General features: G+C 39.6%; 1 protein-coding gene across 1 annotated transcript in view; it reads left to right on the top strand.

Annotated features, from left to right (window-relative positions):
• Positions 1-16,074, top strand: part of LOC146333392 (anoctamin-9-like) — a 37,824-nt gene extending 21,750 nt beyond the window's left edge. The window contains exons 12-23 of the mRNA XM_084722557.1: positions 1,817-1,921; positions 3,718-3,882; positions 5,827-5,863; positions 8,606-8,717; positions 8,801-8,855; positions 8,939-9,036; positions 9,154-9,350; positions 13,307-13,459; positions 14,986-15,130; positions 15,222-15,344; positions 15,464-15,557; positions 15,652-16,074. Coding sequence (XP_084578683.1) covers positions 1,817-1,921; positions 3,718-3,882; positions 5,827-5,863; positions 8,606-8,717; positions 8,801-8,855; positions 8,939-9,036; positions 9,154-9,350; positions 13,307-13,459; positions 14,986-15,130; positions 15,222-15,344; positions 15,464-15,557; positions 15,652-15,768 — 1,401 coding nt within the window. The 3' untranslated portion in view covers positions 15,769-16,074. The remainder of the gene's footprint in view (positions 1-1,816; positions 1,922-3,717; positions 3,883-5,826; positions 5,864-8,605; positions 8,718-8,800; positions 8,856-8,938; positions 9,037-9,153; positions 9,351-13,306; positions 13,460-14,985; positions 15,131-15,221; positions 15,345-15,463; positions 15,558-15,651) is intronic.
• Positions 16,075-26,192: the final 10,118 nt, after the last annotated feature.

The following is a 26,192-nucleotide window of genomic DNA, read 5'->3' as shown; positions in this document are numbered from 1 at the left end:
ATTTGAAACTTGTTCATGAAAGTTCTTTCTTTGTGATGTCTTACTGCACTCAGTGGAACTTTTTTCTTACTGAAAATGATTAATGTAAATGTCTTGTAAACCATAAGGTTAAAGGTTCATTTATTTATCATTCTACGACAAAAGGTTGTACAATGAATGTTTTATTTATGTTGGAGGGCAGAGGATGAACTGAGGAGTCTGACAACCTGAGGAAAGAAGCTGCTCCTAAGTCTGGTGGTATGGCAGTGGATACTTCTGTATCTCATGCCAGATAGCATCAGGGTGAACAGGCTGTGGCTTGGGTGGATATTATCTTTTAGTAACTTTTGGGTTCTGTTCAGACACTTCACTTTGCTGATATCACTGATGCTCAGTAGATGGGTATCAATGATGAGTGATGTTGATTCCCAGGAACCTAAAACTGTTCACCTGCTCCACCTTAACTCCACTGATGCTGACAGGAGTGTGCGTCTTTGCATCATTTTTTCTAAAATCAACAATCAGCTCCTTGGTTTTGCTGATGTTGAGCAGTAGGTCGTTTTCTGTGCACCACTCTGAAAAACTGATGATTTCCTCCCGATATGAAGTCTAATCTTTATTTGAAATCTGGCTGATGATGGTGGTGTTATCTGCAAACTTTACAACAGTCAGGTGCTGCAGTCATGGGTGTACAGCATGAACAGGAGGGGTCTGAGCTCACAGCCCTGTGGGGCTCTGGTACTGAGCACTAGAGTGAAGAGGTGAGACCATCAGTCTAAACTGTCTTGGGTCTATTTGTGAGGAAGTCAAATATCCAGTTGCAGAGTGTGGTACTGAGGCCAAGAGTGTTCAGTTTGCCAATTAGCTTTATGGAGGAGATTGTGTTGAATGATGAGCTGAGATCGACAAACAGTGGACAGTGATGTCATCCTCTGTGAAGCTGTTGGTTCTGAATGCAGACTGGTGAGCGTCCACCCTGGGTTAGGGTTAGAATGCTGTTTTTTATGTTCAGGAGAACCAGTTTCTCAAAGCACTTCATTAGAATTGGGCTGAGTGCTGCAGGTCAGTAGTCATTTAGACACTGCAGACTTTTTAGGCACAGGGACGATGGTGGCTGTCTTGAAGCAGGTGGGAACGCCCTCCTGTGACAGTGACGTGTTCAAGATGTCAGTAATGAGTTCTACCAGCTGGTTGGCACATGTTTTACTTCATGGTTCACTTTCAGCAGGATTTTTCTTACATTCTCTGTAGAATCTGACAGAGGCAGGGCCTTTGGAGGTGGAGTAAACTTTACAGCTGACACTTTGTTGAGCTCAAAGTGAGCATAAAATGTGTTTAGCTCATCTGGTAATATGGCCCTTTGCTTTTATAACCTGTGATGTTCTAGTTCCCTTGCCACATAGTCTGAAAGACCAAAGTGGAGATGGGGTAGGGCCTTGTAGCAGCCAGGAACATTCATGTAAACATGAATTAGGGTGCTTTTGTTTACAATCCACTGAGCTAAATTTGGTGCCATCATTCTTGACCTTGGAAACATCTTAACTCAAGGTTTATGAACCTGCTTTGTTCTGTGGCTTTTACGCACATCTCATTGTCTTCATTGGTATATATAGCAACAGCTTATCATATCATTAACTGACAATACAAACAAGTTTGTAGTTACAGGTTTTGTTGTAATCAGTTGATGATCACCTCCAATCTTTACAATCAAACCAAACTTATTTCTCAGAGAAAGCCCTCTGCTTGGTACAGCTCTTGATTCCTGGACACAAAAGTCTTTGTAATATACCTTTAATGTGTGAGTTGACTGTCAGCCTTTGTGTGTGTGTGTTGACAGGAGGAACTGATTCTGGATATAGTCAATGATGCAAACTGTAAACCTAAACAGTTCAGACACTCTTACCTGCGCAGCACGGTCGTCCTCATTCTGGTAACACTCATGGTAAGACACACACACACACACACACACACACACACACACACACACACACACACACACACACACACACACACACACACACACACACACACACACACAGCACTGTGTAGGCTGCAGCTACCTGATTGGTATTCAGTACAAAAAATGTTTCTGTGGAATAGTATCTCCTTGGCAGGAGATCTGCTCAGATCACTGATTAATGTCTGTCACAGGAATGTTCACTCACTACTGTTCATCTGCCACAATGAAGCAGCTTCACACACGAAACATCAGTTTAATCTTTGTGAAACTACACTGTAACATCGTATTATTGTCAGACAAACATGATTTGGGATTGATAGGCAGCTGTGGCTCAGGAGGGGCTCAGGAGGTAGAACACGTCATCACTGATCACAGGGTTTGATTCTCATCTCCTCCTGTTCTTATGTCAAAGTGTGGTGAGACACTGAACCCCAAATTGCAAGGTTATAATGCTGCAAGGTAATTAGAGGAGCAACGGATTGCTGTTGGCCCGTGGCCTGTATGGGTCGCCCCCCACAGTTCGGCCCACATGTAATCCATGCACTAAATGTAACTGTCATAGTATGAAATACAGTTTTACTGCCATGGTTAGTTTTTTAAAGTAATAACTCAATCTCAGTGCAGATTGTGGTGGAAAGATGAGACAGAGGCATGCTGTGTTTTACTCTGAAGCACTGCAGTGTGGGACACTGAGTCTCCAAAAAAAGGAAGGGCGGCGACTGATTTAAAAGCTGTCACCTCCACCTCCATCACATGAGATCCAACCTTGACTCCTGGCATTTTCAGTGGTGTAACTGAGAAACTGGACAAGCTTGTGACAGATCATAAGACTGTGATGTTTACTGTAACTTTGGCCATGTCTGCTGCTGCTTCCCTCTGACACACAGCTGCCACTCACAGGAGGCATCTGCACTGTTGATTGGTTACTTGTGACGTATTGAGTGAGACTTGAGTATATAATTATTATACTTTATAGTGTATATAATGTGTAGAGCTATTGTGAAGATGCACATATACTAAAACACACATTGTCTGTTATGGTAAACTATAATACAGTATATAGTATTAGTATATACATTATTATTATTTTTATCATTATTATTGTTATACAGTATTTACCATGACTATGGTGATGACTGATGACTGATACTTAATAATTTATGAGAGATGATGATGAAAACCATAAATAAAATACTAAGTGCAACTTCCAGAATTAAGTACAGTGTTATTTAATAGTTAAAGATTAAAATTTAAAAATTTGATAAAAAAGAAAAAAAATTTCAAAAGTGAATTAAAAGAAGACACTGATGTCGTGAGCCGGAGTTCTTCAGGCAGGTCGTTCCACAGCTGAGGAGCTCAACACTCAGCTGTAAGGTGGGAACATTCAACAGGTTCCTGTTGGTTTGTAGGGGGACATCAGCTCAGATATGTTTTCTGGGGCCAGGCCATGTAGGGTTTTAATAGTAAAGTAAATTTAAAAAAATTAAAAAGTAAAAGGTAAATAAAATAAATCCTAAGAAGCTCACTGCCATCGTGTAAGTCTTTTGAATAGAAGTGTGATATACTGCAGCTTTATCATGAGTATAATTAATAAATTAATAAAATAAAGAAATTAATTCATTTGAAATTAAAAACCTTGAGAATCGATGAAGGAAAATGAAAATGAAATCAGACCTGAATGATAGAAGAAGTCTGTGTGGACTGCAGCAGACGGTGTGTGCGTTGTAATGTCAGTAGGAAGAAGACACAACATGTCTGTGTGTTTGTTTTTGTTCCAGCTGATGCTCATCATCGGTCTCGCTCATGCCCTGGTGGTGTTCCGAGTGGTAGCCGCCCCGCTGATGTCTGAGGCCAGCTGGGACTTTATCAGCGACCACGCCAACACTGTGGCTGTGATGCTGGGAGCGGTGCTGCACTACGTCACCATTCAGATCATGACCCGGGTACGTATACCTGCACGCTGCATTCACACAGAGACATCTGGAGCCACTCACCTGTTTAACTGTCCTGCCGTGGATGGAGGTGGCGTTCAGTCCAGTGTGGGTGTTTTTGATGTGCTAATGGCCACAATAGATTCATATAAACATTTTTAGTTGTCAGAAATAAATCAACTTGCTGAAAGCCAGCCAAACTATTGTCTAGAGGTGAATTTGTGTGCGTCAATTATCCTGGTATTTCCTGTTTTTTCAATCACATGACACCTTTGATACATATCTGTTGCGTTGGTTAGGTAATATGACACACATTCCAGTGATAACAACAACCCAGAGGTGAAAGTTTGCTTGGCAGATGGCGACAAATGAACTGTGAGTCACAAAACATCAACAACCTCTTTTCCTCATGTCAAAAGCACAAAATCTCCCTCATTTTGGAAATTATATCATTAACATAAATATACCAGTCCCTCCAGGATTTCGCAGCTTTTGGGGAGATTGTTGGGCCTAAAATGCCTGATTTCACAACAGCTTTTCTAAAAAATTGTGATGCATATTGTGATGTTATTAGGTGTTTTTTGCAAAAAAATTGTGGGAAAATTGCAAAAAAAATTGATTCTTCTAATCATCTTTTATTTTAATAATTCATTAAAAATTAAAGGCAACTTGTTCCAGAATGAAACACTCTGTTCTGAGTGTTCTCTCTAACCTTACCAAAAAGGTCAGGATTTCAAAAACTCTAACAAAATATACTTTAGATATAAATAAAGAAGTTTACTATTTTTCATTCCACAAAGAAGCAGAATCTTTTTGGAGCTCAGCTCTAAACCAGCACAAAATTATATTGAAAAATATAAGTTCAGAAATGTCAATAACCATGATAAACCTCTTCAGTACCTGTGACAAAATAAAGTAAAAAAACAAAACAAAACACTGAGTTGGTTCTTTGAGACGTACATGTATGATTTTAGTGTGGGGAACTGCTGTGATTGCTGGAAACTGATGATGAATTGCGGTCAAAAGTTTCTGTGATAGGACAAAATTGCAAGGATGTGCAGAATTTGCATTAATTGATGCAATCACAACATCGCAACTTTCTGAAGGGACTGATATACTAAACACAGATATGTGCCAGATGTGCTACAATACAGAGCAAACAGGCAACACTTCACTCATAACACACTGTCTGTAAAGGATTTCAGCCACACAGGATCATGAAAAGACACTGAAAGACTGATGCACTCTCTTTCTAAAACCAGCAACATGCAGCTCTGTCAGAGGTCCCCAAACTCCCTCAAACTTCTTGCTGTAAAGAAACTGTCATAGCTTCATGCATGCCCTGCAGATGTCAACACATCTGATATATAATAATCAGTTCATGACCACATCAAAGCCGAATATGACAGTATGATACGATACAGGGCACAGTGTACTCTGCAGGGTGGTGTACTTGTTACCACCACCTCCATCTTCTTCTGTCAGCTTCTTTGTGTTTTCTTCTGATCGTTGAGTTAATGTCAGTGAAGTTATTGACGCTGCATCACCATGCTTTGATGGTGGGGCAAGAAGAGCATGCATGTTGGTATTTTTATACCTCTGCACTAATGACAGCTGTGGCTGGATCATTATGTTTTCAGGTTGTTTATACATACGTATGTACCAGGGATGTTCCTGGTGGTAATTTTCCTGTCAAGTAAATTCAAATTTTAATTTAGACATTACCTTTTATACTGTATTCTGGATATTCCGGCTGTTTTTGTACTGTTCACAGGCTGTGATGACAAATTTCCTCTATTGGAGGACAATAAATTATCTATCTATCTACTGAGGGAACAGGAACAAGGTTCTGCTGGAAGAGCAGCAGTGACCACAGGTTCCTGCTGGTATAAAATAACAGTAATAAGTCTAAAATCTCTCCTGTCTCCTGTCTGTCTCTTTTATCACCACCTGCAGGTAAACAGATGGGTCTCCCTCAAGCTGTGTGAGATAGGTGAGAACAAAGTAGGACACGTTATATTCAGTATGTTGTATTTGAGATGCTACCAAGTATACAAATGCAATACATATACAAAGATATAGAAATATGCTGATTTCCTGACTAGTTAATCTAGCGCAGTGGTTCTTAACCTTGTTGGAGGTACCGAACCCCACCAGTTTCATATGTGCATTCACCGAACCCTTCTTTAGTGAAAAATAAAATATGATTTTTTTCAAATTCAAGACATAGGTATATGTTTTTTTACTGGTGCACAAAATGAACCGTGCATGAATATCACCTTGTTCAAAGAACAAAACCAACACAGTGCATGAACTCACAACAAATTACATACCTGCAAATCAGTGTGACTTCTGCTGTTGCCTTTGAGAGACCAGTTCAGATATGCGTGGCTTCACCTTGGCAAGTGCCACTCTCATGTCATTTTCACAGCAACGTCTGTTCCTTTTCTTCGTTTTTATGTCCAGCATCCTCGAAAAGGATTGCTCGCAAAGATATGTTGTAACAAATGGTACAAAAAATTCCAGGGCTTTCTTAGCAATAACTGGATACTTTTCCATTTGTTGACACCAAAACGTTGAGAGCGTTGTTGTTCTGAAGAGTTGCTGTTGAACCTGGCTCTGCTGAATTTCAATGATTTCGTCGAGGTATTCATCATTGACATCTGCTGTCTCAACAGCAAACGTGAATGGCTGTCTCACCCATGCTGGATATGACTCTCTTGTAGGGAAGTATCCGTCGAGAGACTTTGCAAGCTCATCTAAGTGCGTGGAAATTGCTTGCTTCAGTTCCATGGGTACAGAAATGTCTCCGATTCCAGACACATCTTCGATCTTACTTACACAGTCGTCCAGAAGGGGAAAGTTTGTGAAGTTATTGTTCTCTGTTCGTCGTTTCCATAACGGTAGCTTTTTTTGAAAAGCTTTCAGGTTTTCGTCCGCTTCCATGATGTTGACTCCACCACCCTGCATCTGCTGATTGAGATGATTGAGAGCTGCGAATATATCAGCCATGCCTGTGCAGAATACAATGCGTAACAATGATGTGTGGTGCATCGGCTTTTACTAGCGCACCAAAACCAGACTTTCTTCCCAGCATGACTGGAGCTCCGTCCGTACAAACTGCAGAAACCATATCCCATGAAAGATTGTTGTCTCTGAAGAAGTCATCCACAAGCTTCTTCACATCGGCTGCCTTAGTTGTTGTTGTAAGAGGCTTACAAAATAAAAAATCTTTTATCATGTCGTCTTTCACATAGGGCACAAAAACAGCAAGCTGGCTTAGATTAGAAACGTCTGTGGTCTCGTCGAGTTGAAGGCTGAATTTTGCCGGGCTTGAAATCAGATCTGCGACTACTTGAACCAAGATGTCTTTACTCATGTCCTCTATTCTGTCACTGATGGTGTCATTTGAAAGAGGAATTTGGGATATTTTACCTTCGGCCGCTGTTCCGAGTATCAGATTCGCCATCTTTAACGCAGCTGGTTTTATGAGTGTTTCACCAATGGTGTGTGGCTTGCCCTGCTTTGCAATCAGGTAAGCAACTTCGTACGATGCTGTGAGGATCGGTTTGTTAATGGGTACAAATCCAAAAGTAGGCAGAGTGGCCTTTTCATCGAATCTGGCTCTCTTCACCTTGAATTCAGCAAGCGTTGTGTTCTTGTATCTCCATGCAGCTTCAAGAAGTGTTCCTTTAGTTTTGCCGGTGCGAGACTAGAGTTGCTCAACTTGGCATTGCAAATCATGCAGATAGGACGCTGACTCCCATCACGTTCTGTGATACATGTGAATCCATGTTGTACATATTCATCCGACCACTTTGTTTTTTTGCTCGACATAGTATGGATTAAAATATTAAGGAAGAAATCAGGCGATGTACTACCAAGTCAGTCACACGTTGACTACTGAGCGTGCTAAATTCCCCGCAGCACTGATTGGCCAAGCAATGTAATGTGATCATCTGCAGCCCGTGATGGCCAAGTGGGGCGTGTCATCACGAATTGACACGATGAGTCGGGTGTGTCTTGACCTCCGCGGCGGAGGCTCCGCCGAGCCCCTGAGACTGACTCACCGAACCCCTGGGGTTCGATCAAACCCAGGTTAAGAACCACTGATCTAGCGGTATGAAGTCATTGCACATGCAAAAATGAGTCCAGCAGACCAAATAGTGAGTTGGAGACATAGACTGTATATGAAATAGGTTAGAATCCTGTTTAATATACAATCTATGGCTGACACGAGTTCTGCCCCACCACCTTGTACATTGACAATACCAAATAACAAATGAAGATGAGTTCTCCCTGTAAGTTGATCAGCTGTTTACAACTGTCAGCTGAAAACAAAAGCCCACTGCTCTGAAATAACACACTCTGGATGATGAGTTCAGTGGCTGCCTGTCTCACTGTCTGCCAAACTCCATTAACATTTTGGTCAATTTAACAGTTACAAAAAATCTACGCCTTCTACAAGATTATTAAGGATTTATCACAACTCATAAACAGACATTTATTTGACTAGAATTCTACATTCATTTGAAATCTGATTAAAGTGACAGATATTCCAGTCCAGGATGGAAATTTCAAACGGGGACGTCTCTGATCTGTGATGACATTTGTTCTTTAAAATATATGAATACAGTTCTATTAATAAATTTGGATTGAATCAAATATTCCAAGACATTTTGTTAAATATCTCACCAGAATGTGAATGTATTACTTTGTGTTTGTGTGTTTTCAGAGAAGATAAACTCATTCGCTGCCACAGAGAGGAACTTCACAGTCAAGATGTTCACCTTCCAGTTCTTCACTCTCTTCTCCTCACTCTTCTATGTGGCCTTCTTCCTGGGCAGGTACTCCTTCTGTCTGTCAGTAACTGAGTCTCTATAACTGTCTGTTGAAATGCTGATGTGAATTTGTTGTTATCTTGTCAAAGGATTAACGGCCATCCTGGAAACTATGTGCGTATCGCTGGATGGAGACTGGAGGAGGTGAGGACATTCACTGAATCAGTCATTCAGCATGTCTGCTCCACAGTATTAACCCTTCCCTGTGTTGTGTGTGTGTGTTGTAGTGCCATCCTAGTGGTTGTCTGACAGACCTGTTCATCCAGATGGCCGTCATCATGCTGCTCAAACAGACTCTCAACAACATCTTTGAGTTCACTGTGCCGTGAGTGTTTTCATCCAACCTCTCCTGTCAGGCAGGACAGGTGATGAGTTCACATCCAGTTCAGTGTCAATAAACACGTCTGACTCTGCACTCATGTGAGGCTCTTGTGTCTTCCAGCTGGTTGAAGAGCTGTCTGAGCAGAAACACCGCCAAGAAGCTGCAGAGGAAGTGTGGACACTGCTACAGGAAGACCTGCCGTGATGAGCAGGGGCGTGTCGAACCATGTGACATCTGCAAACTTCGGGACTGGCTGCGTAACTACCACCTGGCCAACACGGACGCCTTCAGCCTGTTCAATGAGTTCCTGGAGATGGGTAGGTCCACAGTGTCACCCTGACCTCAGAGCTGAAAACCAGCTCACTGGTCTGAAGGTGGATGGTATCCTGACAGAACCTGACTGAGAAATTTCTGCACTACAGTTAGGCTTATAGTGCAGACACCCACGCTCCAGCCAGTGGTCACTGCTTGATTTTGGCTCAAATCTTTTCAACATGGCAGCCAGGTTTATGTGAAAAATAGGCAATATAGTAACAGAATCTTGTTTTATATTTGATCAGAACAGCCTAGTTTGACAGTTTGATCTAGGGCTGGGCGATATACCGGTTCGTACCAAAAAACGGTCTTTATTTTCCTTATGATATGAATTTTTCATATACCGCCATACTGGTGAATAGCCCAAACAACGTCCGGAACGTGCGCAGCGGGAAAGTGTTTCAGCGGGGACCCATTTCACCACTGCACACCAAAACCACAGGCGTGCTGCCTTTAGCGTGTGTACCAGGGATGTTCCTGGCAACTAATTTCTCTGTTGATTAGATGCAAAATTTAATTTAGAATAGTCACTGAGAAAACACAAGGCAGAATTTATTAATTTATAATGTTAAACACTGTCTGAAAAAAAATACTGTGTGTATTAAGAGCCATTTCAAGACGTTAATCACAGTCTACAATCGCCAAATCGTACTTGAAATGCAGCTGAAATGCGCGCTACTTGTGCTGTGCAATACAAACCTTACATGCTTATGTGTCACCTTTTCAGACTGAATAAGGTCACAGTGTCTGCGGGTAAAGGACCCAGAGCTAACGTTAGCTTCCAGCCTGACACACAGTGTGGCTAACGTTAGCAGCTAATAGTAGCAGCAGCAGCAGCAGCAGCTCCGCCTGCAGGTTTATGTCTGTATCTGTGCTTAATGTGGTCACGTTTCTCCAGTCGAGTGAAAATATATCAGCTTATTCTGTCACAGTCTACATTCATCTGTCCGACTTCGCTGATGTAAACATCCGGTGTGGCCACGGCAATCGGTTCATACACGCTGGGTGAGAGGGGCTGCTGTCTGACAGCCGCAGCCCCGAGTGCCGTGCGGCAACAGATAACTGGCATCATGCATGAATGAAATATTGACCAATAAACGACTAATACTAGTCGTTTAAATATTTTAAACGACTAGTATTTCTGGTGGTGACTAGCGTGGGTGGGGACGTTTAATTGTATAGTTGTCCATGTGATGATAACCATACTTTGAAGGGGTCATGCTTTGCTGTGTCTGGACATGAAAAAAACATGATACAATCCTTATGACAGTAAAATGGGCTGTTTAAAGACAATCAACTGCAGTAATTCTGTTCTCAGTAGAAGAAAATGTGGGTAAGAACACTGTTGCATTAAAAAAAAAAATACCGTCAAATACCATGAAACCAATATGATTTTTTTAAAAATCGTGATATGAAAATTTTGTCATACCACCCAGCCCTAGTTTGATCAGACTTTTGTGAGTCTGCTACGTTGCATTGGAGGGACCTAAATAAAGAAGAGTAGAGGTCTAGTCATGATTATGATGATTCCAATGAACAGACTGTCAACCTGCTGTGCCATGCCCGTCATGCAACCTCTCCATAAAAAATGAATTGGATCCGTTGACTTGACAAATGTCATCAGATTTGATGTGTCTGCACCAATAGTCATACCTGCCTTAAGGTTTTAAAAATAGGAATGATCCCAAAGTGGGGTGTCTGGGTGTTCTCTCCCAGAAAACTTTGTTTCCTGTATCCTGGTGACTTTTAGGTATGAAAATAATAAAAAACCACATAAACCTGCATGTGAAGATATATGGCCAATACACCTGACAGTAGGTTAATGCAGCATTAAATTAATGAGGAGAGGCTGTGTAATTCTATATAATAATAAATTGTAAATTTACAATCGTATTGCAATTGGAATTGTAGTCAAACAGGATAGTGTCGACATAATTAGGAAGTGTAATTATTATTCAAACTCAACATGTCTTCAGACTAATTAAATATAGAGTCATTAGTGAAAACTTGGTTTGGATACCAGCAGACTAACTGCACATGAGTCTATGACAGGTCTGGACCTCATAAATTGTGTTTGTATATGAATGAAAATTCAAAGTATGAGGAAATGACAAGTGAATGTGACAAGTTCTCGACAAGAAGTTTCTACGCTGTTTCTCTCTCCATATCTCACTCACTGAGGAGGAGGATGCACGAGCATGGATCAAGGAGAACTTTTAGGTCATAGGGCTTATACATGTGGCACAGTGCCACAAACAGGTTGTCAATGAAAAAGGGACAAATTAGTCATAAATTGGAAGAAATACAGGAGAATTGTGACTCCGGGAGGAAACCAGGTGAGGGCAACGAAAAACAGGAGTTCCTGAGAAAATTGGGCAGATTTGGCATGTATGTGCTTAGAAAATATCAGAGTATGGGATTCGGTACAGGATGTTTTTTTAAAAGTTTAAAAGTTTACTTCAACATTTCCCTGTTCTTCGGTCTGCCACTTCATTCTCTCTCATTAGGGCATTTAAAAACAAAACAAAAAGAACTTTATGACCCATTTCTGTGTAAAAGGGCCGTGCAAACCTCACATAAATTATCTATAATCAACGAATGGTCTATTTTTTACCTCTGTAGAGCACTGCTCTCACTTCTTGGGCATTTCCAGTCTGAAAATGGTGTGCATCAATTTGCTACAGATTACACAACTTGTTTGCTCCAAACAGAGCACAGCAGTGTGTAGCAGTGTGTAACAGTGTGCAACGATGTGCAACAGGCTGTTTTAAAGCCTGGAAACAGCCAAGAGGGGGTTGAATTACACTATTCTTAAAAGTTACTATGGAGCTTCTGCCCAATAACACCAAAAATAAAGTATCTGCCCAACTATCTATCAGATTATCTCTTTATACAGTTGTCTCTGTATTCTATTATCTTGAACTGGCCGTCATCCAGCAAGACACAGTCAAACACATGCAGCCTCACATTCCTGCTAGTTTGTAACCTGAGCGCTGTGTTTCTACTGCTCACCTGGAGAACACCAGGATGGAAGATGAAATGTGGCCATCAGTATTTAAACCTCTTTGCAGTGTTTTGGTGTCTGATAAGCCTTCAAATCCACATATTTGCAACTCAGAGTGGACCTCCTTACACTGCAGCATCATATGTACACTAGACACATTTCCTGTTAAATTTTTTGCACCAGAGTAGTGGCTGAACAATTAATCGAAATTTTATTGAAATTGCAATATGGTCTACTGCAATTTTTAAATCGCAGGAGGTGCAATATTTGATAAAACCCCAAATTTTTGTTTGTAAAATGATTGTGGTGTGTGGCTGCAGAGATGTGCTTCTGAGATTCTACAGACTTAAGAAAACATCTTTGTAGGGCTGCAACTAATGATTATTCTCATTATCAATTAATCTGTCAGTCCTTGTTATGATTGATCAATTAGTTGACGGTCCATAAAATGTCAGAAAATATTGATCAGTGTTCCCCAAAGTCCAAGATGACGTCGCCAAATGTCTTCTTTTGTCCACAGCTCAAAGATACTCAGTTTACTGTCAGAGAGGAAGATGAAACCAGAAAATATTCACATTTGAAAAGCTGAAATCAGACAATTTGGATAGTTTTCTTAAAAGAAAAAAAGATCCAAACGGATTCATTGATTATCAAAATATTTGCCAAGTAATTTAATAGTTGACAACTAATTGACAACAAATCATTGCAGTTCATTGATACAGATTGCCACCAAAATCAGACCTTGAATATGTTTTTCAATGAAAATGAGGGTTTTCATTTCCTCCAGTATTACAAATCATCGATATTGCATGCACTATCCATCAAACTAATCACTATTGAATATGTTTTCAAAATCGTTCAGCTCTACACTAGTGGCCAAACTCTGAATCTTCAGAGAAAGTATTTAAAACAATGCCCTGTCCATGTGACTGACTTTCTGTCTGTCCCCTGCAGTTGTCCAGTTCAGTTTCACCACCATATTTGTGGCAGCATTCCCCCTCGCCCCCCTGCTGGCTCTCATCAACAACATCTTTGAGATCCGCCTGGACGCCATCAAGATGGTCCGCCTGGAACGGCGGCTGGTTCCCAGGAAGACCAATGACATCGGTGAGCTGAGTGTAGAGTGGCTGCTACATCGTAAACTTCACATAACTTCAGTAATTTGATTGATCAAACATTTTCCAATCATAGGTGTCAAGCATCTGCTAGCTTTAGCTTCTTAAATGTGAGAATTTGCTGCCCTACGGAATTCCTTTGTTTTCTGGCCCCCAAAATGCAGTGCAGCCTGACATGTCAGTCTCATGTGTACACAAACTTAATTTTCAGCCTCAGGCAGTGATGGCCAGCAGCAGGCTTAAAACCCAAACTCTAATGATACATCACACATTCAAACTAACAAATTGCAATACTCAATTGACCCTTCACTAAGCACCGCCCTCTTTAGTTACTGTTGCTATGTCTGCCAACTTTCTGTTCTTGCACTGCATAAATGCAGTTTACAGAGATAACGGTGGCAGATTTAACATCGAAATTGGGAGTAATTGTTGAAATATGAGATCTGTGTCCGTCTCTTATAGACGTAAACAAAAGCAGATTTTCATTTCTAGCTGATGACTGATGATTTTGTCAACTAAAATAATGACTGAAGCAGATTTCATAGGTATTGCTGGCTAATGTAAGCTAATGCTAACTCTTTGAGTTGGCCGAGAAGTCCATCTCCAGCTTTTAATTTTTCAATCTGGCACGTTTTAAAACAAGAACCCTGTGAAAGTGTTTGTGAAAGTGTTTATGTAAAGTTAGGTAGCAGCTGCCTACATGACAAAACCTTAATGCTAACAGACAGAGGCTAAAGCTAGCTTACATCTCAGCAAACATTGGTCAGATGGTGAAATACGGCAGGTATAGCTACATGATAGATGACAGAAATACACTCATTAAAGTGGGAAAAGGAAGTGCACTGGACTAGCTAAGCTAACCCAGCTAAGACCTGAGACAGCAAGCCATGGTCGACCCACTTTGATTCTGCATCAGCCCACATTCCTCCTCCTCAAAGCCCCACAGAACAAATGCAGATGCAGTGGGATCTAACAAGTTTGACTGGAGGTAAAGTTACTGCAGCCAGTAAGCTAGCGCTAGTTAGCCTGACATGCTGAAGTTTGCAGCTTATCTTAGGGCAGATGAAGACAGAGTTTAATCCATTCACCATCCAGACTCATGAAACACAGAGTATCATTCTTCTCAGAGCCTCCTGCACATCTTCAAAATGGAGAGAAATGAAGAGCTTGACAGTTCTAGTTACAGTTGCTAAGCTATGGTTGGACAGTTGCTGTTTGGAGGTGGGGCTTAGTGAAAGATTGACTGTTGTTTCAATCTCTGAATTAAAGCAGTCACTTTTTATGTCTTCAGTCTATCGATTTTTCTTCTTGTTGGTACTCTGGGGAAAATCCAGCAATTGACCTTTGCCCTCTCTCAACAGTACTTACATTGTCCCAATGTTTCCAACAATGTTCAAATGCAGAGTTTATGGGATAGAATCACGTCCACAAAGCAAACCATACTGTCGCCCCTCTGCATGTGTGTGCTGTCCTCTGGGTACAGCTAGAGTGTGTAACACTGTATTCTTCTGCGTGCAGGTATCTGGACGAAGGTGCTGGAGGCCATTGGTGTGTTGGCAGTGATTGCTAATGGTCTGGTCATTGGAGTCTCGTCAGACTTTATCCCACGCCTGGTCTATCGTTACCGTTATGGCCCCTGTGCGACAGGACTCACTAATTCACAGTCAGTCAAGTTTCAGCTGGTACAAACACCTGAGAATGTGTCAGGAGAGGGTGTTGTGTCTCATGGTGTGTGTTTTGTGCTCGTGTTGCAGCTGCATGGAGGGCTACATTAATGACACTCTGTCCATAGCCTCGGTGACACACCCAGATGTCAAAAAGGACTTTCCTATAAAGCAGCTGTCCAAAGACTTCGAGTACAACATCACACAGTGCAGGTGAGAGGACATTACTGTTCTGCTCAACCCAAACATGACAGAAGAACCAGTAAAACATCTGATAAGTGTGTGTGTGTGTGTGTGTGTGTGTGTGTGTGTGTGTGTGTGTGTGCATACAGCTACAGAGACTACAGGAGTAATGAGGACTACAGTCTGACGTCTCAGTTCTGGTTGGTCCTGGCTGTGCGCTTTGCCTTCGTCATCCTGTTTGAGGTTTGTAGTCCAGATGTGGGTTGGACAGTGTTGTCTGTTTGACCCGAAGTAGCCACTTAAACAGTTTGTGGGTGTGTCTTGTGTGTCTCCGCAGCATGTTGTGGTGGTGTGTAAGTTTATAGCGGCCTGGTTCGTCCCCAACAATCCAATTCAGGTGAAGAATGACCGGCTGCACGACAAACTGGCCCGGCTGAAGGAGGAGCTACGGTGAGTCAGCATCAGCAGGTCAAAAGTCACAGAACTGGAGGTGGAAGCAAACTGTTGTGGGAACACTGTCCCAACATCTGGTATGGCTGTAAGAAGCCAGCAGCAGCTGGTAGACAGTGTGGACAGTGGACAGAGAGCAGGGATGTTCAGCAGGCTCAACTTATATTTACTCTATATCAGTATCACTATATTATATTTATACAGTTCAAACCAAGTCTTTGAAACTAAACAGACGACTGCTGTTCAAAACCTAAGTCATGTTAGCAGCTCTGTGGATGGTAGGATCACTCCCTATTTTCCTCATCCTAGTAATCTTGTGTAGTTAATTTATTTCATCACATTTATGTCAGCATGGTATAACAGGGGTGTCAAACCTAATTTCATCCCAGGCCACATCAGCATTATGATTACCCTCAAACAGCCAGTTGTAAGTTGTATCGTATTGTGTCTTATCATATCACATTATGTTGTATCGCATCGTACCGTGTTGCATCATATTGCATTGTTTAGCATTGTACTGCATCATATCACATTGCATCATATGGCATCACATTGTATTGCATTGTCATGCATTGTATCATATCACATTGTATTGTACCATATCATATCATATGTGACTGGAAAAGATGGCCATGCATAGATTTACCTGACACACAAACAAGCAGCTCTGTCTCACAGACACACACATATTACAAACCTGCATCGCACACATGTTCCAGCTGTCATTTCTTTTATCTCCCAGCCTTGGTATTTCCATAAGGTAGCATAGAATTGTATTGCACAATAATACTTAATATACTTTATTCAAGCTCTTGCAAGCCAACTAACATTTGAAACAATAATATGTGGTGTGACGTTGTTCTTCAAAACACAGGAAGAAATAACTTAAAACAGAGTCTAAGTCGCGGGCCAAACAGGATTAACATTCTAAGTCTAAAACTGACTATGTTTTATTCAGAAATATGAATTTGAACAGCCAGACTGCAACAACTTTTTCCTCAATAAAATAAATAAGATTTAAAATAAGTTTTTTTCTTCAACAATAACAAAGGAAAACAAGAATATTTCAGCTCAGAATATTTAAACTCACATATCCAGGTGGGGGTAACATTTGAAAATGCTTGCTTTTTGTTTGGACACAAGATATCACACACTTTAATCATGCAAACCCTCAATGGCACTGCATTTGACATAAAAATATGCTGATATAATAATATTACAAACCCATCAGTCCATCAGGTACAGATGAACATATTGACCTGCTCAATTTAACATTAAGGCCAAAACGCACTGAGAACTTCAACAGAAAAGTCAACTGTAGCGTCTATGGTTCACTGCAGGCTTCAGATTTAAAATGTAACACCACAGAACCAGCAGTGTTTTAGGAAAAGGTTAAACTGCACACTGACACACACTGAGGAGATGAAGAGGAGAGACAGTCTGTCCTCTTCATCGTGACTTACAATAATGCAGCAATTAAGTATTTAAAAGTACACAAATCAGACTTGGAGTAAAAAAATCGCACACCACAGAAGTGTACATTAATATTATGATTCATGATCATAAAAAGTTTTTATATCAAGTCGACACATCTGTCCATATTCTCTCTCTCTCTCTCTCTCTCTCTCTCTCTCTCTCTCTCTTATTTTTATTTTTACCTGGTTTCATCTCCCTCCTCATATACTTGTGTTTCTTTGCACTGAGTCAGTTGCCTAAACAGACAAACCTGATTACGAGCTGATTTATTTCTCGAGTTGCGCGGCAACTGTCGCAGTGCATTGTGGGACTTGTAGTATGAGTGGTGGGAGTGCTATTTACCGACAGACCATTCATAATAGACACATGAAATTATCTCGCGGGCCAGATATAATTGAATCGCGGGCCAAATCCTTGAGTTTGACACATTTGCTTTAGAAACAAATCATGGCAGACCTATCAACACAAAGGATGATGTACAGTATACTTACTAATTAATTCACTAAGATACAAACTAATTTCTCACCTGCTTCACGCCTCTCATGTCCCTACCTGAACCCACCATGTCTTGAACATTAGGAGTCAGAGTCCTGGTCAGAGCTGCTGTAAATCACCTTGGTTATGTTATTGTATTCCTTGTCATCAAACACAGCCTCTGTCTATCTCAGAGTCTGTGTCCCATATGACCGCTAACTGAGCTACCAAGGTAATGGCAGCTATAACGACAGCGTCAGGGCTCATCACTTCAAATTTTATTTTTAATCTCATGTTGAGATCAGTGCATTAATCTATTAGTACACCTAAAGATCAGCACACAAGTCAGGAACCTAAAGCATGTTGGAAGTGTCAGCAGTTGGCTAACAACATTCATTTTCAAGACAAAAAAAATGATTCAGTGTTCTCTTATTTATTATACTTATTGCATAAAATGTGTGTTTTTGTTCTGATTTCAGTGACAGGAAACGCAGCAAATCAACAGAAGTCTGATTTCCCATAACTGACCTCAGATCTGCCTCCACTGAGTCCTGATTAGTTGAAATGTCAAAGGAAAGATGGTGTCTTGTTTTCATAATTGTTATGTTTACTGTAGTAACTGTAATGTTGTGTGAGCTTTATGTTTCAGGATTAGGGCTGGGTACCAAACCTTGATACTTTTGTGGCACTGGCTGCATACCTTCAATACTATTAAGTATTGAAAAATGCCTTGTTGGTCCCAATTTTTGGCACCAGAGGAGTTAATCTCATCAGTGTCAGAGCCATTAAGCACGCAGCATGCCCATGCCAGATCTAATAATGCTGGTGACTGGATGTTTAACGTTACACGTCATATAGACATGCAGGAAAAACACTAAATAACTGCACAGGTAACTAAGTGAACTTTGTGCTGTTTGTTAGTTAGCCAGTGCAGCTAACCTGTTAGTTCACTGGTGAGTCAGTTCACCACATTGCCCCAGCACATCCTCACCACTGCAGTGATGGATAACTGGAACTGAGGCCGGTTAACTTCTTTTTAGCAAAGACAAAGTAAGAGGTCTCACTCTGCCACTATTTTCAAGGACCACAACTATCACCCTTCTTCTTCTTTGGATTAGGCAGACTACTGTTTGTTGTTAATGTTTGTTTTGACAGTTATTTATATTTTTATATAGTCTAATGCTGTACAGATCAGTTTCTTAACTGTAGTCCAATTATCCAGTTTGTGGAAAGTACACAGAGTAAAAACTTAGTTTCTTCTCCCAGCTCTTTGAACTGCTTCCTCCTCTTGTTAAAATGGATTTTATAAATTGGTATTTAAAAAAGTATTGTCCAGGGACCAGTATTTTAAACTTTTGAAAGATACCCAGCCCTAGTCAGAATTTTACTGGACTTTTATTTTCTCTTGCTGACATGTCAACACAGAACCGTCACCTACACACAACACGCCAGCTAACTGTCATGTCATGTTTTTATATTAAAATGTAAGGAAGAATTTATTATTGTCATTTAATCTTGTTTTTAACTTGTTCTTCCAATAAGCAGGTTCACTGTTTTTTCTTCAGGCAGTGGTTCTCAGACTGTGGGGGCGGGCCCACCTGGAGAGCATAGAGCCATAACATTCAGGGTGGGGGGGCACAACTGACATTTATTTTTTTCAATTAGTCGTGTCCACTATTATTTGTTGATACTAGAAAAGTCAAGATGGTCATTTTGGCCGTTTTCAAATATATATATATATATATGTATAAAATAACATGAAAATTGTTTTATTGTTGCTTTTTGCACAGTTGGAGGTGCACTTTGGTTGCTAAGCAACTATTATTGTCTGTCATTAAAACACAAGTGGTCCCAAATTCTAATTTCTTGACATTAGATTACAAATAATTAATTAGGGTCAATTAAAAATAAAGTAGGGGAGACCAGGGACGGTTGTAAAACTTTTTGTCTCAGCACCTATAACTCACTGAAATTTTGTGAAAGCTCTCAAATTTTTACTTACTATAAATAGTAGTGTTTCCAACTTTTTGGGGTTTTATTGTTTTTTTTTTTTTGCACACATTTCTAGCCTTTTCTTATAGGCTATGATTATTTTTATGATGGTTCTAGTTGGAAATCTGTTATTATTAATGTTAAAATAACTCACTCTGATATATAACTCTGAGTATTTCAAGATTGATCTAAAATTTGAATTGGACCACTGACAGTACTACACGCAATGGCATCCATATTGACAAATATATAAAGAGATTTTACAAAATTTACATTTTGGTGTTATTTCAATTTTAAAGTGATAAACTAACACAACAAAGAGTTTGGAATCAAAAGTCAAAATGACCACTTTTGGCCATCCTAGTTGTTCTGGGATTCTGGCTCTTCTAGTGTTAATGATTAATGAAAACTGTGGAGGGGTTGTGGGCTTCTGAAGTAGGACATGAGAGAAAAAGTTTGAGAACCACTGTATTAACAGAACAGTAAATATCTTCCTGATCATCATTAGACCACAGCATCATTACTGCACATTTTAAAGACGTATAAAACCTCCACATTGAATGTGTTCAGTCGGTCAGAGGGTCTGTCCCAGAATAGTACAGACATTATAAGATATGACCCCAAGTCTTTGTCTTTTAATTGTATTTCTCATCTCAGCTCCTGATTTTTTGAACTGTCACCTGATATTGTACAGTTGATCCAATATATGAGCTTTTTGAGCCATGTGTTAGTTTTTCATGGAGTCACTGGACGTCTTTATGGTCACGTGTCCCAGTGAGCTCTGATAAACTCTTCATGTTTGTGTTGTGAACACACACTGTGAAAATTACTGGACATGCTTCACACAAATAGACACGTATTACACAGTAGTTGAAATAGCACAAGTGTGGGTGTTAGATGAAACAGAACAGTTAAATAGCTGAGGCACCTCTTTTGCTGAAAACTGAAGCTGTGTAACGCAGGATAAAATATTGTAGTCTAGTGACAGCCAGCATTTCCCTTAATGCCTAGTGCTGCACTGAGTAGTTTTATTATTTTGCTATTTTATGTTCCAAAATTCAAATGTTATTATCAAATGCTTTTCTGACTGATTATGGGCACAACACTTTTTTTTTTCTTTAAATCATGTAACAATGTATAGCAGTCCCTCCAGGATTTCACAGGCTGTTTGGGGGATTGTTGAGGCCTAAAAGGCCTGATTTCATGGCAGCTTTTATAAAATTGTGATGCATGTTGTGATATCTATTAGGTGTTTTAGGCAAAGGAATTGTGGGAAAAAGTGAAAATTGCACCCAAAAAAGTTTTTTTTTTTTTTTGTATAATTTATTAAAAATCAAAGCAACTTGATTCAGGGAGAAAGAAACCATACTCAACAGAATATGCTTTAAATGTAAATAACGTTCTCCTCAAGGGGTATTCCACAAAGAAGCAAAACGCTCTTTCTCTGGAGCTCAAACTTAAAACCAGCACAAAATTATAAATATATATATATATATATATATATATATATATATATATATATATATATAGTGCACCAAGCACTGATTAATGTCAATAACAATGTAAACCTCTTCAGTACCCATGACAAAACAAAAACAAAAAACAAATAAGGTAAATAATAGAACATTGAGTTGGTTCATTGAAACGTACATGTTTGATTTTAGTGTTGGGGGACTGCTGTGATTGGTAGAACTCAGAATCTACAATGATTGGTCAAATTTGTGGAAAAGTTGCAGTTACTGGACAAAATTGTAAGGTTGTGCAGAATTCATGGAGATTGGTGGAATTTGCTGTTGCGATCATGACATCACAACATCCTGGAGGGACTGGATAGTTAAAGGCTCTACAAGATATTTGTAAAATGAAAACAGTGCAATCAGATAATAAATATCAGTGGCATCAAATGGATGTCATGAAATGCATCTATGAACATTATTGACATGTCTTCATAAATCTGTTATTCTTTGGAATCAAAAATATCCATTGTTTGTTTCTCAGTGAGTGTCGTATCAATGTTTATATTCAAATGAAGTGTAATGGAGTATAAATTTGTGATAAACATTTTGGGTTCAAAGCCTGTACAGAAAACAACTGTCAACTGTCAACAACTGTATCTCCAAAACTGAGTGTTCCCATGTCTTACATCACATGTAGTACATGTATCAGTGTTACTGTGTTACTGCAGGTATTTCTGTGTCTGTGCCCAGCTGTGGTGGGACAGTATTTGAAATTTCCCCTGATCACAGCAGCACCCTGTGCAGCAGTACTGTTTAAGAATATTCTCTGACTTTCTGACCAGGCACAGTAGGGGGTGCTGTCTCCTGCCTTATCAGTGACTCATATTCATTCATTCATTCATTCATTCATTCAACCTTTATTTATTTCCTGGGAATACACTGAGGGGTGGCCCTCATTTTCAATGATGCCGAGATTACATTAGACAGCAAAGCAGAAATACAATAGAAACAAAACAAGAAAAGACAGAGAGATAATAAAATAAATAGCCAATAAGAAATTTGTAATTGATTAATACAATTCCTAGTTAAAACATGTGCATGTAAGAACATTACAACTTCTAAGCATGTTTTTAAAATCTTCCAAAGTTATCAGGGACTCTAAGTTTAAAGTGCATTGTAAGTTATTCAATATGTCAGGAGCACAGAATCTAAAAGCAGTTTTTCCTAGTTCAGAATTGACACGAGGAACATGAAGTGTTATCCAGTCCTGAGAGCAGCTCTGATAAGCTCCTGTCCTTACATGTAATAGTGATGTAAGGTAAGTTGGTGATTTGTTAAATAAATAAATGAATATCAATGATGGTCTCGTCTCACAGAGAGAGACAGCCAGCAAACTATATTATACAGAATACAGTGATGGGTACTGTAGGTGTCGTCAGTGATGAACCTAAGAGCAGAGTGGTAAACTGCATCCAGGGGCTTAAGGGTTGTAACAGCAACATGTCTATAAATCACATCACCATAATCAAGAAAAGGGAGTAAAACAGATTCAGCAATTCTTTTCCTACTAAACATGGGGAAGCAAGATTTGTTTCTGTAGAGAAAACCAAGTTTTGTCCGCAGTTGTTTAGCCAGATTATTAACATGAACTTTGTAAGTGAGTTTGTCATCAATCCAGATGTCCAGGTATTTGTAGTGTGGGACTCTTTCGATTGCTGTGCCTGATAAAGTACTGATGTGACATACACTGTAATCAATTTTCCTAGATTTTGTAAATACCATATTTTTTTTTTTTTTCTGCATTTAACATGAGTTTGAGGCCAATGAGTGCCTCCTGAAGAATATTAAATGAAAATTCCAGCTTGTCAATGACCAGCTGTATTGAATCTGCTCAACAGTATAAAATGGTATCATCAGTATATAAACGAACTGTGCAAGTAGTTAGGGCCTGGACAATGTCATTAATGTAGACTGTAAAAAGGACAGACCCTAAAATTGAACCTTGAGGGACACCTTTTGTTAATGATAAAAATGCAGATTGGACATTTCCTGCTTTTACACACGGCTGTCTACCTGAGAGGTAATTGTGGAACCATCTGTGAGCATTGGCATCACATCCAATACTTGACAGTCTGTGTAAAAGCAGTTTCCATCTGTGACAGCCTTTTGCTCACCTGAGATGTATAGTCCTGAACAAGGGAACACACACACATACACACACACACACTCGAGGATCTAAACAGCGAGCATTACCATAAGCTAACACCACTTCACATTACTCTATAAAGTGAAGAATATTTAATTTTATGATTTTTTGTGTTGCAGCTGGAGTATTAAAGCTTATTATGTAGTTAATTTGTAATGCAAACAGTTGCCTATTCACACACACAGCATACATACAACATAAGCACCAATAATATTAGCTCTCATGATCCCCTCCTTTTTGGTATTGTTCCACACTGTTGATAGCCATGGCCTGTGGCATTGTGTTTTCAGGTCATCCCATTCTTGTGAATGCAGTATCTCAAGAACACCTCCAGGGAATTTCTTCCAACTTAACAAAAAAATTACAAATTCATTGTAACTAATTTTCACAAGAAAATATCTAATAGGATAAAATCACGAGGTGATGACATTTTATATCCAAAAGGTCAAAGGTCAGCTTCACTGTGACATCATAATGTTCAGCTCTCTATCAGTCCTCTGTTCTCCTCTGTAAGCTGTATTCTCTGTGTGGACAGACATGGATGTAAACTGTAACTTGACTGGTTGGTGGAGACAAACAACTGTGAGGCAGCAATTCTAGTTTTTGACTGCTCTGTTTTATACGATCATTGACAGCTGACTTCTCACTCTTAACTGACCACAAGTGATCAACACCTGCTTCAGTTTGAAATCTTGTTTCAGATATTGCTGTAGGTGCTTCGCCATCTATTAGCTAGTGGGAATCAACACTCTACTGAGTGACTTCTTCTGGTTTGATGTTGTGTTTTCTAACTTATCAATGCATGTCTAATATGCACTCTCAAGCTTTAGGTCTTCACAAACCCCCCTGGCAAATATATCTGTTTGTTTAGGTGCTGAATGTTCCACCTGCTAGTCTCTGTGTCCCACTGCTATCTCGTGCTGGACACGTAGTCTACAGTGGCTTTTTAGAGCCTTTTTGACTGAAATCAGCTACTGGCTGATAGAAGAGATTAATGAGAGCAGAGAAGATAAAAAAGAACAGTGAAGCTGTTGGCTATAAAACCAAAACAATGAACTGAAAGGAGCTAAAAGGCTTCATAAAGCTGAGGGGAACTGCAGGGTTTCTGATAATCATCAGTTGGTTCATCCCTGAGAGAAAAAATGCAGTGATTTAATCCAGTGTTATAAAATACTGATGAGCTTTAAGATTGCTGTAAAACCTGCACACTTTTCGCAGAAAATATCCAGAATGGGGGAACATGATGCAACAGGATAGTGAATCAAACAAGAATTAGAAAATGACATGGGCCATTATGTGTCAAAATATCATTATTATATTTGACATCTTTTCAAATAATTCATGTATTTCTACATACCATTGCACCACCACTCCACCAAACAGTCCACAGGAAGTTACACCTCTGGGTGAAATACTAACCCTGAATCGTTGCAAGACCATGATGCTGCAACACTGCTGCTCAGCCTGATCAAAACATGAGCTCAGTTTTTTTTAAATGAACTGACTCTGTAGTTCAACTGATAAATTCAAACACATACTGTAAGATAATGAGTATGATATATTACCTACTATCTGTAGTACTTTTTAAAATATACAGTACAACACATTTCTGTATCCAACTACACAACTAAAGCTGCTCTACATGCCTTTTTTTTCAGCAGCCATGTTGATATGAAATATTAGTGTAATCACTAGGAGTGTCACAATTCTCCAAATCCATGATTTGATTTGATTTTAAATTAAACATTTTTTTACCATTGACAGCTCTGCCATTGTTTGACTGTGGAGTCTTGATTTGTATTTATCATTTATGTTCAAATTCAAGTTCACAAGTGGAGAGGAAAAGAACTCCAGAGAATCACAGATTCTGGCTTTTTTAAAAAGATTTTGGGGGGGGACTTTTTGCGATTATTTGATAGGTAACAGGTGATCATATGACAGGAAAGGGGTCAGAGAGAGGGGATGACACACATTGAAAGGTCCACAAGTGGGAGCTGAATCAGTGGCCGCTGCAGAGGACTGATAGCCTCAGTACACGGGGTGCACGCTCCACCAACCAAGCCACACATAGGGGCGCCTCACTGATTCTGGCTTCGATTTTGATTATTAAAATTGAAAGCTCTTTTCAATGTTGATTTAATATCAAAATGATCAAGCCCTAAATTCAGATGTAACCAGTGATACTATGTACTTAAAGGACCAGTGTGTAATAATTACAGGAATTTATGTACATAAATGAGATATATTATATATAAGTATGTTATTTATTATTATCAATCAACATAAACTCATAATCTACACTACCGTTCAAAAGTTTGGGGTCACTTAGAAATTTCCCTTTTTTTGAAAGAAAAGCACTGTTTTTTTCAATGAAGATAACTTTAAACTAATCAGAAATATACTCTATACATTGCTAATGTGGTAAATGACTATTCTAGCTGCAAATGTCTGGTTTTTGGTGCAATATCTACATAGGTGTATAGAGGCCCATTTCCAGCAACTATCACTCCAGTGTTCTAATGGTACAATGTGTTTGCTCATTGCGTCAGAAGGCTAATGGATGATTAGAAAACCCTTGTGCAATCATGTTAGCATAGCTGAAAACAGTTTAGCTGGTTAGAGAAGCTATAAAACTGACCTTCCTTTGAGCAGGTTGAGTATCTGGAGCATCACATTTGTGGGGTCGATTAAAAGCTCAAAATGGCCAGAAAAAGAGAACTTTCATGTGAAACTCGACAGTCTATTCTTGTTCTTAGAAATGAAGGCTATTCCATGCGAGAAATTGCCAAGAACCTGAAGATTTCCTACAATGGTGTGTACTAC

Source organism: Lutjanus erythropterus, chromosome 1 (genome assembly GCF_056507025.1).
Source record: "Lutjanus erythropterus isolate fLutEry1 chromosome 1, fLutEry1.hap2, whole genome shotgun sequence".
Classification (NCBI taxonomy): Eukaryota; Metazoa; Chordata; class Actinopteri; order Lutjaniformes; family Lutjanidae; genus Lutjanus; species Lutjanus erythropterus.
Note: the sequence above shows the minus strand (reverse complement) of the source record. Positions and strands in the feature narration are given on the sequence as shown.